Here is a 15827-nt window from a genome sequence, read left to right on the forward strand (position 1 = left end):
TTGTAATTTTTACAGTTTTCACTGAAAATGAAAAAAAAAAAAAAATCCCAAATTTTGGGTTGTCCACAGAACAGTAATAAGGGAAAAATCTCCCAATGGAGACACTAGTTCTGTTGCCCTAAGAGACAACCATGGATTTCCTCTCACTCCAGGTTTAAGATAAGGGACAAGAATTAAGGGAAATCTCCTTAATGGAACACATGGCAAAAAAAAAATAAAATAATTGGCCATGGGTATAACCATCCTTTGCTCTATCCAAAACGAAAAAAAAAAAAAAACTTTGCCTTTAGTTCCACCCTTAAGAGGTTAGAATAAAATTTTTGTAATGGTTCTCCAACAGGAACCAATAACACAGTGATCCAAAAGAATAGCTAGGGCTGCCTTGAGATCTGCTAATCTGTGTTGACACAGTAGAGTTGGACGAGATGGAGGGGATGTATTCCCTGGAAACCAACTCCTGGACCCAAGCATCAGGGACAAAAGCTGTGAAAGTGTCTGCAAAGGCTACCGGGAAAGTGGTGGCGCACCTTTATGCTGAAGAAAATTTATCTAAGGAATTAGTGGACTTTGAGCTCTCAGCCTTGGCTTTGGACTTGGCAGATGCAAGAAAGGAGTAAGTGATCTAGAGGGAAGGCGTTTTAGGGGATAAGAAAGGGTGGGTAAGCAATAGCTTTGCTTCAATATTGCAGGAGAAAGTTTGGCACTGACAGTAATATGTGACAAACTAATGAATAGCTTATAGAGTAAACAGAGGGACTTGTAAACCTTTTCTATCCCATTACAAGAGGTAACTCTCCACTTTAGGTGAAAAGTGGCAAAAAAGGTTTAAAAAAAAAATGTAAAAAGCACCTCAAGCACACACATACAATGCAAATGCATGTGTATGCAAACAATTGCCCAACACATACTAGACATTGCTGCACACGCCAGAGTAGGAGAAACAATCCTAGGTCCCTTATTTACAGTTTAGGGTTGACATGTATGGTATCTACTCGACATGACTTCATCTTAAATTTTGTACAAAGAAATGGTGATTACATCATGTTTGTGTGCACTAAAATGCATTTTAGTGCATTTTTCTAATGAAAATATAGATCTGAAGAGCAAATATAATGCAAACAAAAAATTACAGCTACCATTTTTTTTTCTACATGACCTATGTGTTCACAAAATATACCATGTTCAAGGGTTTTAAGCAGTTTTATCGCACAAAACGCAGATTCTAATAAGTAGGCAAATAATAAAGTTGCTCAAAAGGGGGGGGGGAGGGAAGTACTTAAGCTATAACGTGGGCAGCTGGAAGCTTACACAAACCAGATGAATGGAGGCGCAAGGAAAAAGGTGCAGAAGTGGTGTTGGGGGGAATTAAAGTGATTCTGTTGCTTTTTCTCTCTATGTGCAAAGCAAAGGTTTACATTAAACTGAAGGGAAGATATGGACTTTTGTCATCCTAGCAAACTCAACCTCTATTACTAGGAACCTTGTTTTAATTGAACAGGGTGGTTGTTTTCTACTTGTTTTACAATAGCACTGAGGTTAGCCTGTAATGGAGGAAACAGAACTGAAAAAAAGGGAGAAAAGTCCCAAGCACAAAAATTGCCATTGCAGATTTACCCAAGATATATGATTGTTTTGTTACTAATAAATTTCTGGCTGGTCTCACCGCTCAATTCCTTCCTTCCCCTGTAAGATGTCACAGAGCTGCTGCAGCTTGTGCCTGCGTTCCTCAGTCAGCACCTCTCTCTCCTCTTCTTCACAGCACAATGAAAAACGTCGCTCAAAGTCTTCCAACTCCAACAAGACAGAGAAAGCCTGCAACATACACAAAAGTCATCTAAACCATCACATCATGGATAGTCAAGACATTTGCAGCTCCATTGGCTGATGTATTCTAATCCTGTAGCTTCACTAAAAAAACCTAAGATTCTCTATAACCAGTTTATTTATGGGAAGGGACACCAGTCTGCCAAAGTAAAACCAGTATGTCTTCTGGTTTACAAAGGGACATGGCTTCAGTTTTGTTACTACAGAGTCAATACAAAGCATTTTCCAAGAAAATGCCTAAGTGCCGGTTCACATTTATGCAGACTGGATGACGTTTGAACAGTATCCAATCAGCATGACATGTGAAATAACATTGCTGACTAATTATATAGCTTACACTTTTTAGCCAAAAAAAAATTAGATCTTTAGACTTCAATATATTGGCGTGGCAATCCAATTGCTCATTTCCTTCTCAAGGTATGGATTGGCAAGTCAGTATGCATTCAAACTGCTGCTGGTCTCTTGGGAAATCAGTAACATAGGTATGGTCACACTCAAGCATAGACGTCTAACTACTAAATGTAGACCCACTTCCAAGAGAACAACTTAACTCTTTCTGCATGGATCTGAATATTCAGCTTTAGGTTGATCTAACTGTGCAGGCTTACTTATGAAAAATATGCTCCCTTACTTAACTTTATTTAAATGCATCTGATACTTTGGCTTGTGTCAGAGGTCACTCAGATTACTGATAGCAACTGCCTGACTGCACACGATAATACAGGTTTCGAATGTACAGTGTGTGGTCATACAGCTGGATACATTAAAATTTAAGGCAAATAGGTCAATATTAATAATAAACTGAAAAATTGCAGCGCTAATAAAAAAAATTATAGAGTCTCTTACTCAGTCTGAGTCCCCGTTATATGGTGCTTACTGACCGGTGTTATTGGGGATTTTTCTTAACGGAACCATTATCCTCATCTGGGATACTGTATCCATTGGGAATTATTCGCCACAACTATTCCTCATTACATTGCGCATACCGACCACTGTATACTGCCAAAGTGTCCGGTAAGGGGCCATTTTTTTCCAGGTGTATGGTGATGTATTAGATCAAGACCATTCTCCTTTATCTTGTCTTATTGCTTGAGGACTTATAAAGACTTTAATTTGGACTTTATAATTTTTTGATTAGCACTGCAATTTTTCAGTTTATTATTTGTGTTATTGCCTTCATTTGTCAGCTGCTTTTTGTTTATATTTATTTTTTGTTTTGTTGCTTTTCAATTCAAGCGCAGTTATTTCTTTTTTCTATTCTGATCAGTATGAACGATGAATTTATAAAATGTACCTTCTCAATTACTACTAAGGTCTGCCGTCTCTTGTCTCTCACTTGTTTCTCCCGGGTTTCCTGTCAAGTGAGCAGAATAGGCATCAGAAGCCAAGATGTAGACATATAAGCAACACCGTCTTAGCCAGGTTAGTGTGATTACCTCTTCATCAGAACGATGTGTAGCTACGGCATCAATCATCTTCCGAGGGTTGTTCACGCTAGAGACGGTCAGCTTCCCAAGAGAGCCTTCAAACTGTACTGTGAGTGAAAAGGCAAGTTAAAAGTGGGCATTCACAAACAGAAGCCTGTGGCAACTAATGGTATCCATGGATGGCTAGAAAGAAACAACTGTATCCTCCTCAAATCTAGAGTGTCATAGCTTACAGGAGCAGTAACTTTAAAGCCCAAATCCAAGTTTTAAAAAGTATAAAAAAAATAATTAGCTCAGAATGTTAAAAAAAAAAAAAAAAAAAAAAAAAAAAAAAAAAATACAACTTTACTGCAATACTCACCTTCTTGCTGCTATCACTCTCAGGCACTCCACTATGTTATGCAGCTCTAGACTACTTTATGGATGTACGATGCCCAGAATCATTAATCTCTTGCTACCGGCAGTACGCAAATATGCAGCCTCCCGGCAGGTGGGCCTTGCGCAGGGAGGAAACATTTGTGTACCAGATGTAAACAAGAACATGCCAAGAGCGTGTGCCCTGCACGCTCCCAGCACCTATCAGAAAGCTCCCGATCACTACTTGCGATTGGAAGCTTTACAGTCATGTGACTGATGTGACAGCCAATCACGGCAGGCACAAAATCATAAATCCCAACCCCACTTGCCTCCCGCAAAACCTCTTAAAGGGTCGGGAGGCCTGCGAGTCCAGGCCATCATGTACCTACTCCCTTGGGGGTGCCTCATCACAGTGGCCTGAGCTCTTACATCAATAAATCAGAAAAAGAACCACACACTTCCGACAAGAGGAAAGACCTGGGAAATCACCCGGCAGACAATTGGAATTAAGGTAGCCATACTTTTTTTTTTTTTTTGTATGTATGGAGTGTATGGCTTTCCACTAGAAAGCTGCCAGTCAGCTTGACACATGTAAGCAGATTCCCAGCTGCTACAGTGCAGACGTGTTTCGGGTTCACAAAATTTCCTACTAAAAATTTCTGAATCGAAAGCAATGAAGTACAAAGTACCTCATTATACTCTACAATCCAAAAATTGGTCTAAACTGGAGGTTTCCTTTCATTATCATAAGGAAGCAGATAAAAGTAAAAACCTGGTTTGTGTGACTTTTCAGATGCTGACATTACTGTTCAGCTAAAATAACAGCCCTCGGACAGAAAAAAAGGAACAGCCTAATGCAGAGATTAGAAAATAAATGCAGTATAGCATTTCTATAAATGTAATAAAATAACGCCATGTGTAGTGAAGACCCAAGCTGCAAGCTCCAGGACTTTAAAACACTGGGAGTATATTAGTTGCCATGGAAGGGGCAGAATTAGCTTTCTTACCTGGCTTGTAGGTGTGCTCCAGTTTGGCCACTTGTGGTGTGATCAGCTTCGTCCTCTCTTTTTTAGGGCCCTCACTCAGACTGTCTTGGCTGGCAGACAGCTTATCTAACTTCTCAAAGTAATTCTGGAGTTTGTGACAAAATTAACAACTGGTTAATATTATGGCAAAACACCAGGAAACCCCTCCTATGTCATATGTTACAGCTTAATCCAAATGGGTACATTTCCTTACACCACTTTTATATAAAGGACGGCTAATCACCAATATTGCCTGTAAACTCCTTGCAGGTGATCTTTTCACCATTACCGACTTACTATCCATTGCTCTACATGGTGAAAAGGCAGCCATCCTGGTAGAATTAGGGGTATGCTAACTCATATCACAACAGTCCCCCCCCGGCGATCTGGTGGGATAGTGATCAAGAAGCAGTAGACTAGGTGTGAGATTTACAGATCCCCCCTGCATGGATAAAGAAGAAGCTGGGAGATCCTTAAACTGCAGCTGCTCAGTCACAACTTCCTCTCCAGCAAACAGAACACTGGGTAGCACAGTGCTGACATCCCCAAACTTCACTCCAAGTCTAATGAGATTAGGAGTCCAAGCATGGTATCTTAGATGTCATCAAAATCCCAATATACAGCTAGGAAAGTCTCAAGGCACAGAATGCGTACTGCTGTTTTCCAGGAAGACCACAAAAAAGGTAAATGTTCAGGGTACCGCTTAAAGTTGAACTTTAGGCTAAGTAATTAAAATGGACAGGAAGAAGGGTCAGCCGCACACCGGAGGATAGATGAATATAGTGTGTATTTATTGATCCATAGGACACTGGTTATGATTAAGCACGAGATCGTGTGAAACGCGTTAACAGGTCCTGTATTCATGTCCTGGTGTTTTGTGTGTCCTATGGATCAATAAATACACACTATATTCATCTATCCTCCAGTGTGCGGCTGACCCTACTTCCTATCGCATGGTGTGTGGTGGCAAGCCAGAGCCTGAACCTGTTGTGGATTGATCTGGATTGTTTGCCTGAGTGGTAAACCTTTGTTCATTGAATTAAAATGGACAGGCAGGCTTTTTAATGCAGAAAAGACATGCTTTGTCTCTTCTGCATTTAAACTACTTACCTGTCTGTCTGCCCTTATACAGTGAGCCATGCATGCACAGCTCACTGAACAAATTCGGCAATGCCGAATCTGACTGAACTAACGTGTATGTGCAGCCAGCGATCGAGTCCCAGAAGCTGGCCACCCGAAGATATCTGAAGTGACCAGGCTGGGAGCTCGAAGACGCTGCATCGCTGGGGCTGAGGCAAGTATTGTTCTGCTTTAAGTAAAATTATCATTTTAGACGTTCCCTAAAAAGAGTGTACATTTTAACTTTTTGAGTTCAGGTCTACTTTAATACTTTGCAAGAAGGTTATACCAAACACCTCAATCCTAGCCTGTGTAGTCAACCTAAAATTGTGGCCACTGTCTCAGCTTTGGTTATTCTCTACCCCACACCAGACCCTGCCATCTTGCCTTAGGTTCCAGTTTGTGACTGGATAAACTGTAGCTAACAGTATTTGAGATCTGAGCAAAAAAAAAAAAATCTATGCAGTACAATGCAATAAAAATGCAAATTATCAATATTTTATACCCTAAAAATGCTTCACATAAGAAATGAATCTCTTCCACTGTGCTCAAAAACTATCTACACACACACACACACACACACACACACACACACACACACACCATTCATAAAGTATTCAGACCCTTTCTCATTAAAGTAGAACTATAGGCAAACCTTTTTTTCCATTTTGGATAGAGAAAGGGAGTTTAAAGCCCCCATCAATTTTTTTTTCCTGCCATCTGTGTCCCATTGCGGAGGATTTCCCTTCACTTACTGTTCCATTGCCCAACAGGAAGCGAGAAGAAATCTCTGCAAATTAAAGGGAATTCCTTGGGGACCCCCAGGTCACCTGAACTAGTGTCCCATTGGAAGATTTCCCCTCTATTACTGTTCTGGAGACAACCCAAATTTTGGGATTTTCTTTTACTTTCAATGATAATCGTAAACGGGACAAATAGAGAGGGTGAATCTCCTGAATGGGGGCAAAGACAACAATTAAACCTGACAAGTATTCTAATACCCTTTGACTTTTGCTCTGATACAGTATGCATTATCAGATGTCCATTTATAAAGAGGTGTGTGCTTTTCCAAATCATGTCCAATCAATTTAATTAATCACAGGTGGACTCCAATCAAGGTGTAAAAAAATCTCAGCAATGGTCAAGAGAAATCAAGGATGGCGTCTGAGCTAAACTTCAAGTGTTGTGTCTGAATACTTATGCCAATTTGATATTTCAGTTATTACTTTCACATATTTGCAACCATTTCTAAAATTCTGATTTCACTTTGTCATTATGGCGTACGAAGTGTAAATTAATGAGAAAAAAATATGACTAGAAACAACTGTAGTATCAAGCTGCAACATACAAAATTGAAAAAAGAAGGAGGTCTGAATAGTTTATAAATGAATATAATATTGCGCAAAGTAAACCCTTAAAAAAAAGGTCAAAATAATCTTTGACCACCCCCTTGCCCTCTGACACCTGGTAGTAGAAGTCATCATGATAGGGGTCTGTACTCTGCAGTTGGAGAAGCTGGATACGACACACCCACTCCTTTTCTCGCTGAAGCATCAGACCAGCATAGGGGTCCCGCCGATGAGGTTCTGTAAGTTGGGGGCGGGAAGAACGGTCCCCTCCAGTGCCATTCATTCCTCGATGCTGACTGAAAAAAAAAAAAAAATTAGCAATATGAATCACACTACTAAAATATTAGTTGAACTTTTTGGAAGGTGTGCGTCCATCTGGCGTAAAACACAGCATTTCATAAAATGAACATCATACTAACAGTCGAACATGGTGGTGGTAGTGTGTTGGTTTGCGGTTGCTTTGCAGCTTCAGGACCTGGACGTCTTTCCATAATTGATGGAACCATGAATGTTTCGCTCTACCAGAAAATCCTAAAGGAGAATATCTGGCCATCAGTTCGTGACCTCAAGCTCAAGCGCACTTGGGTTATGCAGCAGGGGGTTTAGGGGGCAATTACTTTTTCACATAGGGCCAGGTCAAGTTTGGACAGCTTATTTCCCTTAATAAATGAAATCCTCATTTAAAAACTGCATTTTGTATTTACTCGGGTTACATTTGTGTAATATTAAAATTTGTTTGATGATCTGAATCATCTGAGTGTGACAAATATGGAAAAAAAAAAATCAGGAAAGGGGCACTGTATAATAGCATACAGCATAACGGCACACCACTCAAGCTTGTGTGCGTAATGCTATCACAACCAAGACACACCCCAATGTATTTCGTCACACAGGATGTCTTGAGGGGACTTTGGATACACCTTGCAGGAAGTAGACTTCCTAGCCTTAAAGAAATCACCAATTCAGGGATGCCCCTGTCTGGAAAAATTTGGGCTTCAACATCCTAGCCAATAAAGCCAACAGCCATTAAGCAGGATTGTAAATGAGTCATTGACACAAAGGATCCTCAATGGAAGGGTCAAGAGGCTGACATCTGGCATCCTTCCCCTATGACTGGTTCTGAAACACCTCTGGGTGTAGGTACCACTCCTTCAGGTCCAGACATTTCCAGTTAAGGAAGTCTGCCTGCCAATTGTCCAGTCCTGGAATGTACATGGCAGACAAAGCAGGAATGTAAAGCTTTAACCAACATGAGATTTAATCTACTTGCATTGATATAGTGAGGGCTTCCAGTTCTTTCCTTTTGATCAATGTATGCCACCGTCATTGCGTTATCCTACTGAACCGGGATTTGATGACCTTCTAGCATAATGGTCCAGTGCTAATGAAATAGCCAGATCACCTGACGTTCCAGAATACTGACCGGAAATTACACCCTTCCTACAATCACGTCTCCTACACAATGAATTTGCCCAAGACTCTTTGCCAGCTCAACAGCTTGGCATCTGTCATGAGGAAGGACTTCCCTGACTTAAAAGGCAGATTCCTGAGACACAAAACCAGGGACAACCTGGTCTTCAGTGCTAAATGAAACAGTCTGTTCAGGGAATGAACAGAACTGCACTATGATGAAAGCATTTTGGGTTAAGGAGGTCAGGACTGAAACTATGCAAATTAAGTTGCCTTGAAGGAGGCTACCAGCAGACACCAGACTACAGGTTCAAGTGCAAAAGTGGAAAGACTTGGTGGTTCTAAAAGGCAGGACATTTTTTACCTGCATGCATTTTCTGCATGCAGGTAAAAAATGTCCTAGTATTTGTATCACCTGTCACCTCCATAAATAAGTCCTATCTCGATTCAGCGCTGTAGAGTAGCAGCACTAATCTCTCGCCTCAAAGGACTCAGCAGGAGCCATTGGCTCCTGCTGCTGTCAATCAAATCCTTAGGAGAGAGGGCTGAGCCACGCTATGTGTGCTAATAGATGGATGCAGCCCCGCTCTGCAGCGAGCACGCAGGTACTCCCCCATAGGAAGCTGCTTCCTATAGTGGCACACCGAAAAGAGCCTAGAGCGCAGGCGGGGTCCCAAAGAGAGGTACAAGGCTGCTCTGTGCAATACAATTGCATAGAGCAGGTAAGTAGAACAGGTTTGTTAATTCTGAAGAAAAAAAAAAACATTTTTACAACCACTTTAACCACTTCCCCGCCGCCCTATAGCAGATAAACCGCTACAGGGTGGCAGGGGTGTGCAAAATCACATATATATATATATATATATATATGTAATTTTGCATTTCCAGGTAGGGGGCACGCATGAGCTGCATGCGTGCCCTACCCACACCGCTGTTCGCAGCCACCAATCACCAGGTCCCGGCTGGTAATTACCTGCCGGCGCCCAGTGATTACGGAGCATATCTGACAGGAAGGAAGACTGTTTTGCTTCCTGTCCCCCCCCCCCCCCTTAGTAAAACAATCCCTACACAGAGTTAACCCTTTGATCACCCCTCATATTAACACCTTCCTGTTTTTGTGCTTTTTCCTGTCAGTGCTTTTTTTTTTAGCTCTGATCACTGTATTGGTGTCACTGGAGATGACAGTGACACCAAGTCAGTTCCCCCCCAGTGTCAGAATGTCTGCCGCAATCCAGCTAAAAGTCTCTGATCGCTGCCATTACTAGTAGAAAATTTTATTTTATAAAAATCCCAGTATCTATACCGCCATTTGTAAATGCTAAAACTTTCACGTAAACCAATTAATTAGTACAATTATTTAGTAAAAACCGCAGATCTCTCCAGCAAGGACATGCTGCTTTGTATTTCTCTACACAGCAGAGAAATACAAAGCTAGTAAAACAGAACACAGAGTAAAACACACACAGCACACAGTTAATCCTTTGATTTTCCAAAAGTTAACCCCTTCCTGCCCAGTGTCATTACTACAACGTCAGTGCTTTTTATTAGCACTGATCACTGTATTAGTACCACTGGGGATATCAGTGGCAATTAGTTCCCACCCAGTGTCAGAATGCCCGCCACAGTCCCAGAATTCTGCTATAAGTCGCCATTACTAGTATAAGAAAAATAAATTTTAGTATATATACTGCCATTTGTACACACTATAAAACTTTCACGTAAACCAATTAATTTTTTTTTTCTTTTTAGCAAAGACATGTAGCAGAATACATTTTGGCCTAAATTTATGACGAAATCGGCGAGCTGCTGTGTGTGTCCATGGACGCATACAGCCTGACTCAGGCACATTTGTCCCCCAAAGCAAGCAATTTGCTACAGGGCAGACACAGAACAGGAGGAGCAGAGAACGCCAACGGAAGAGGCCAGAAGAGGAGATTTGGGGCCGCTCTGTGCAATACCATGACACAGAGCAGGTACGGATAAGATGTTTATTATTTTGATTTTCAAAAAATTGCCTTTGGAAAAGCTTTAAAATAGTTAATTTGGCCCAAGCTGGTCCAAACTATTTACTTCACTAATACATAGAGCAGCTGTTAGCTGTATGCATCCTCAGCTACATACAGTATACTGGCAGCAGAACAGGAGCCTCCTGTCTCGTTTTCGGAACAAAACTGTCAGACTTAGCGCTGTCAAGCCATTCACAGGGAGCTTTGTATTCAAAGAATACAAAGCTCCATGTAAATGGCGTTTTTATAGCCATGTCCTAATTGAAAAGTTTTTCCCTTACTTCCTGTCCTGGTGAGAGGATCAGCAAGACAGGAGGTGATGACATATTTCTCTTATTTCTTGAACTTTTGGCATCAAAGGGGTGTCACTGCAGCAAACAATGAGAATAAATAGTTCCAGTGGAAAAAAGGAATTAAAATGTTTCCAAAAGTAATCAATCATTCTTGCTCTATCCAAAAAAAAAGTACTGGCTATACATGCACTAATTCAAAAAAGAAAACATTCATGCAACTACATGACAACCAGGCCAAGGACTTACTTGCGGTTTTGCTGGCGCTGATAAAGCAGGCGCCTGTGCTGCGGATGAAGATGAGTCGTGTCTGGGAGGAATGGAAGTGGCTGCCGCTGCGGTTGTTGCTGTGAAGACCTGTAAAGGCAGAATGCTAACACTCAAAATTTTTCAGTGCATCTACAGCTGCTTCCACTTTCCTTCCACTTTCCCTAAAATTTCTCACCTTAGATTTTTGAGATGAGCTCCCGGTGCAGCTGCGGGAGATACACCAAAGAAAGGCCGAAACCCTCCAGCTCCTGGTGCCACCATTGGACCCACATGACCCTGTAGAAGCTTGGGGGTAACACCAGCCATAGCAGGTGCATGGAGGCCAGCAGTACGGGCAAACTGGCTGGGTGACATCCGGCCTGCGGCTGCCTAAAGCATGACAAAACACAGTAATGAGAAATCTCAAAATGCCAAGATATACAAAGCAGAAGAGAAAACCAGATCATGGATTTAAGAAAAGAAAAAAAAAAAAAAAAGGGTCAGGTACATTGTATTAAGGAGACATTTTGTTTTTGGTCAAATTATATATATATATATATATATATATATATATATATATATATATATATATATATATACATATACACACACACACACTGTATATAGACACACACACTACATATCCATATCTATCCATGCACACAATTTTTATTTATTATAGTGGAAAGTAAAACGGTAACCTTTTTTTATACTTCACTGCGACAGGGGTGGAAAGGGGTGAGGGGTGGGTAGCTTTATATTAAGATTAGATTGCTTTGAGTTGATGAGGTAACAAATTAGCATGACTATGATCATCTCACAATTACTAAAATTCGCAATGAAATTTAATTTGTTTACATCAACAACATCATTTGATCCAGATCATCTGCCATAACTGTTGGAAGCCAAGGATTATGCTGGGAAAAATATTGTCCGGTCATAACTCCTCCCAGCCCAGCTAAGCCTCAGCTCTGTAACTAGCAACGAGGAATAGACAAGAGGGAAGGAATATCCTGTATCCCGAAATGTACTCCAAGAAAAAGATTTTGCAGGTAAACCGAAATTTAATTGTACATTACAAGACCTAGAAGATTTTATATTCATGACTACTTGGGATGTCCCACAGCAATGACACAAGGGGTGGGCAACACAAAACTCAAACAGGAAACCCCATTTTACCTTTAAAGCTATCTGCGGGACCTTCTGCTGAAAATTGGCATCTGCACAGGTGAGAACGTCTACCTGGAAGAACTTTGTAAACCTGCCAACAGAAGACCAGGTAGCAGCCATACAAACTTGGACAGAAGCCCGATGCTGAATTGCCAGGAAGCACTAAACACTCCCGGTGGAAGGGGTCAGGAAAGGAGGAACCATGCCTCTGATACTACAGGCTTAAGAAATGAGCTGATGGATCCACCTAGAAAAAAGTACCCTTATCCTTGATAGAACCCTCTAGAACAAGCAGCGAATTCAACTGCCAAAACAAGGCTGCAGACTTAAGATACATTATATTGCCAAAAGTATTGGTAGGCCTGCCTTTACAAGCACGTGAACTTTAATGGCAACCAAGTCTTAGTTTGTAGAGTTCAATATTGAGTTAGCCCACCCTTTGCACCTATAACAGCTTCAACTCTTCTGGGAAGGCTGTCCACAAGGTTTAGTAGTGTGTCTATGGGAAGGTTTGACCATTCTTCCAGAAATGCATGGGTGATGTCAGGCACTGATATCGGACGAGAAGGCCTGGCTCGCAGTCTCCACTCTAACTCATCCCAAATGTGATCTATCGGGTTGAGGTCAGGACTCTATGCAGGCCAGTCAAGTTCCTCTACCCCAAACTCGCTCATCCATGTCTTTATGGACCTTGCTTTGTGCACTGGTGTGCAGTCATGTTGGAACAGGAAGGGGCCATCCCCAAACTCTTCCCACAAAGTTGGGTGCATGAAATTGTCCAAAATGTGTTGGAATGCTGACGCCTTAAGGAGTTCCCTTCACTGGAACTAAGGGCCAGCCCCAAACTTTACACTTGGCACAAAGCAGTCAGGCAAGTACCGTTCTTCTGGCAACTGCCAAACCCAGACACGTCCATCTGATTGCCAGACAGAGAAGCGTGATTTGTCACTCCAGAGAACACGTCTCCACTGCTCAAAAGTCCAGTGGTGGCATGCTTTACACCACTGCATCTGCCGTTTTGCATTGCACTTGGTGATGTAAGGCTTGGACCCGTTCCATGAAGCTCTCTACGCACTGTTGTGCTAATCTGAAGGCTACACGAACTTTGGAAGTCTTTAGCAATTGACTCTGCAGACAGTGGCGACTTCTGCACACTGTGCGCTTCAGCATGCGCTGACCCCGCTCTGTCATTTTACGTGGCCTACCACTTCCTGGCTGAGTTGCTGTTGTTCCCAGTTGCTTCCACTTTGTTATAATACCACTAACAATTGACCGCGGAATATTTAGTAGCAAGGAAATGTCACGGATGAACTTATTTCATAGGTGACAACCAATCACGGTACCACACTGGAATTCACTGAGCTACTGAAAGCGACCCATTCTTTCACAAATGTTTGTAGAAGCAGTCTGCATGCCTAGGTGCTTGATTTTGTACACCTGTGGCCATGAAGATGATTGGAATACCTGAATCCAATGATTTGGAGGGCTGGCCCAATATTTTTGGCAATATATTGTAAATCTGAACAGCTTTAAAAACATCCAAGCAGTGAAGTACCTTCTCCTGGATGCTTAGGATTGCTGTAGAACAATAAAGATGGCAAGACAATGTTCTAACTCAGCTGGAATGAAGAAACTAACTTGGGTAGGAAGGAGGACCAAGGCCTCAGCACAACCTTATCCTGGTTAACTGCTTCCCATCCACCATATAGCAGTAACACTGCTAAAGGGCATCCCGCGCCGCTATGTACGGCCTCGGCTGTCAATCACCGGGTCACGGCTGGTGATTACTCGCTGGCGCCCGGTGATCGAGGATTATTACAGATGGAGGGAGAGAACTGTAAGTAAACAAATGTCTCTCCCCAGTCAGCTCCTGCACACTGCTGCTATGCATGGCTTTGCATAATAGAGCCATGCAAAGCAGTGTACTTACAGTTAAGCACACACAGCAAAACAGAACACAGTTAACCCCCAGTGTCAGAATGCCCGCCGCCATCCAGCTATAAGTCGCTGATATTACTAGTAAAAAAAATTAACTCCCAGTATATAATACCACCATTTGTATAACTTTCAAGTAAACAAATTAATTTATATATTCAGATTTTTTTTAAGCAAAGACAAGTAGCAGAATACATGTTGGCCTGAATTCGAAATTAGATTTTTTAAAATTTTTTTACTGGACATGTTTAACAAAAAAGTCAAAAATATAGTTTTTTTCTCAAAATGGTCAGTTTTTTTTTCTTTTTTTAAATTGCAAAAAATAAAAAAAACTGCACAGGCGATCAAATACCACCAAAAGAAAGCTCTATTTGTGGGAAAAAAGGATGTAAATTTCATTTGGGTACAGCGCTGCATGAACGCGTAATTGCCAGTTAAAGTAACGCAGCACCGGAAAACAAAAAAATGGACTGGTCAGGAAGGGGGAGGTAAATCCTCTGGAGGGCAAGTGGTTAAAGAAAAGAAAAAGCTACATGCAGGAAAGCACAGCCAATTCTGAGTGTAATGACTTTTGGGGACTGTTTATTAAGAAAAATATTATCCCAAAATTGAGAATCCTGGCTGACTGTCATGGGTTAACATCCTCGGTTAATTTCAAGTGACCTTCCAAAAAAAAAAAAAAAAAGTTTTCCTAAACAATGAGTGGAAGAGACTTGTTTCAGAGACAATGAGAGTCAAACACCACTATTTGGACCTCTGCAGGTGAGCATATATGAGGTCTGGAAGTGACAATAGGGTAACCAAACCTGATTGTCTGAGAGCTCTCACAAAACCTTGGAAAGTGTGTAATGACAAACAGACTTCTTGAAATGTGACAATATGCTATTAAATACTGAGGTTTAATTCCAGTCCAGTTTGTTTACCCTAATTACCCAACAATGGATGAAATTTCCTATGTCACATCGCCTTGAACTGTGTATGCAGCAGGAGGGTGAAACCTGGGACATTTCAGATACAAAGAAAAATGTGGTTTATATCACTGGAAATCTTACAAAGTTGGGTATTGCATACCACTCAACTAAGTTTGAAGTGATGAAGAAGAAGATGATTTGTGAATTGGGGTAAATTTTATATTTCCAAAAGAAATCAGCTATTCCAAAACAGTTTAAATATCAGGAAAATGAAAAACCAAATGTATTTACATCTTTCTATGGTCCTTATCAAAGAGTTAGTAGTGAAATCAACTATACTTGAATAGGACATATATTTGATACATAAAGACATTTTGTTTCTATCAAAGGATGAGTCATCATTAAGACCACCAATTCAATTGTGATACCGGACTGTCCCCAGTGGACAGGTGAGGAACATATCTAGATACGCAACTTCTCAACAGTCCAATCATCAAGTCTGTTGGGAGGTCTTTTCGGAACAATGGAATTGGATGATATAAAAATGCCAAACACCTAAACTAAAAAAAAAAAAAGAAAAACTCACAAACTGATGAACTCACTTGCTCACCTGATCACTTCAAGACTTCTAATAATCACTTCACTTCTTCTGAAAGACTGCTACTACTTCTAGATCACTTCTGAACTTTACTTAACTACAGTTCTGAACTTAATCTTCCAACTATTTCTTCACTACTCCTACCACTATATACTGC

At 41.1% G+C, this 15827-nt stretch overlaps 1 protein-coding gene across 3 annotated transcripts in view; it reads right to left on the reverse strand.

Moving 5' to 3' along the window:
- PATL1 (PAT1 homolog 1, processing body mRNA decay factor) overlaps positions 1-15827 on the reverse strand; it is a 77416-nt gene that overhangs the window by 18317 nt on the left and 43272 nt on the right. For all 3 annotated transcript variants that reach the window (XM_089683676.1, XM_089683673.1, XM_089683674.1), the window contains exons 8-14: positions 11253-11446; positions 11057-11164; positions 7217-7397; positions 4616-4739; positions 3261-3358; positions 3119-3178; positions 1664-1812 (exon numbers count right to left, since the gene is read on the reverse strand). In XM_089683676.1, the coding sequence (XP_089539802.1) occupies positions 1664-1812; positions 3119-3178; positions 3261-3358; positions 4616-4739; positions 7217-7397; positions 11057-11164; positions 11253-11446 (914 nt within the window). The remainder of the gene's footprint in view (positions 1-1663; positions 1813-3118; positions 3179-3260; positions 3359-4615; positions 4740-7216; positions 7398-11056; positions 11165-11252; positions 11447-15827) is intronic.

Source organism: Staurois parvus, unplaced genomic scaffold (assembly GCF_062004578.1).
Source record: "Staurois parvus isolate SC_StPar_1 unplaced genomic scaffold, SC_StPar_1.0 ptg000320l, whole genome shotgun sequence".
NCBI lineage: Eukaryota > Metazoa > Chordata > Amphibia > Anura > Ranidae > Staurois > Staurois parvus.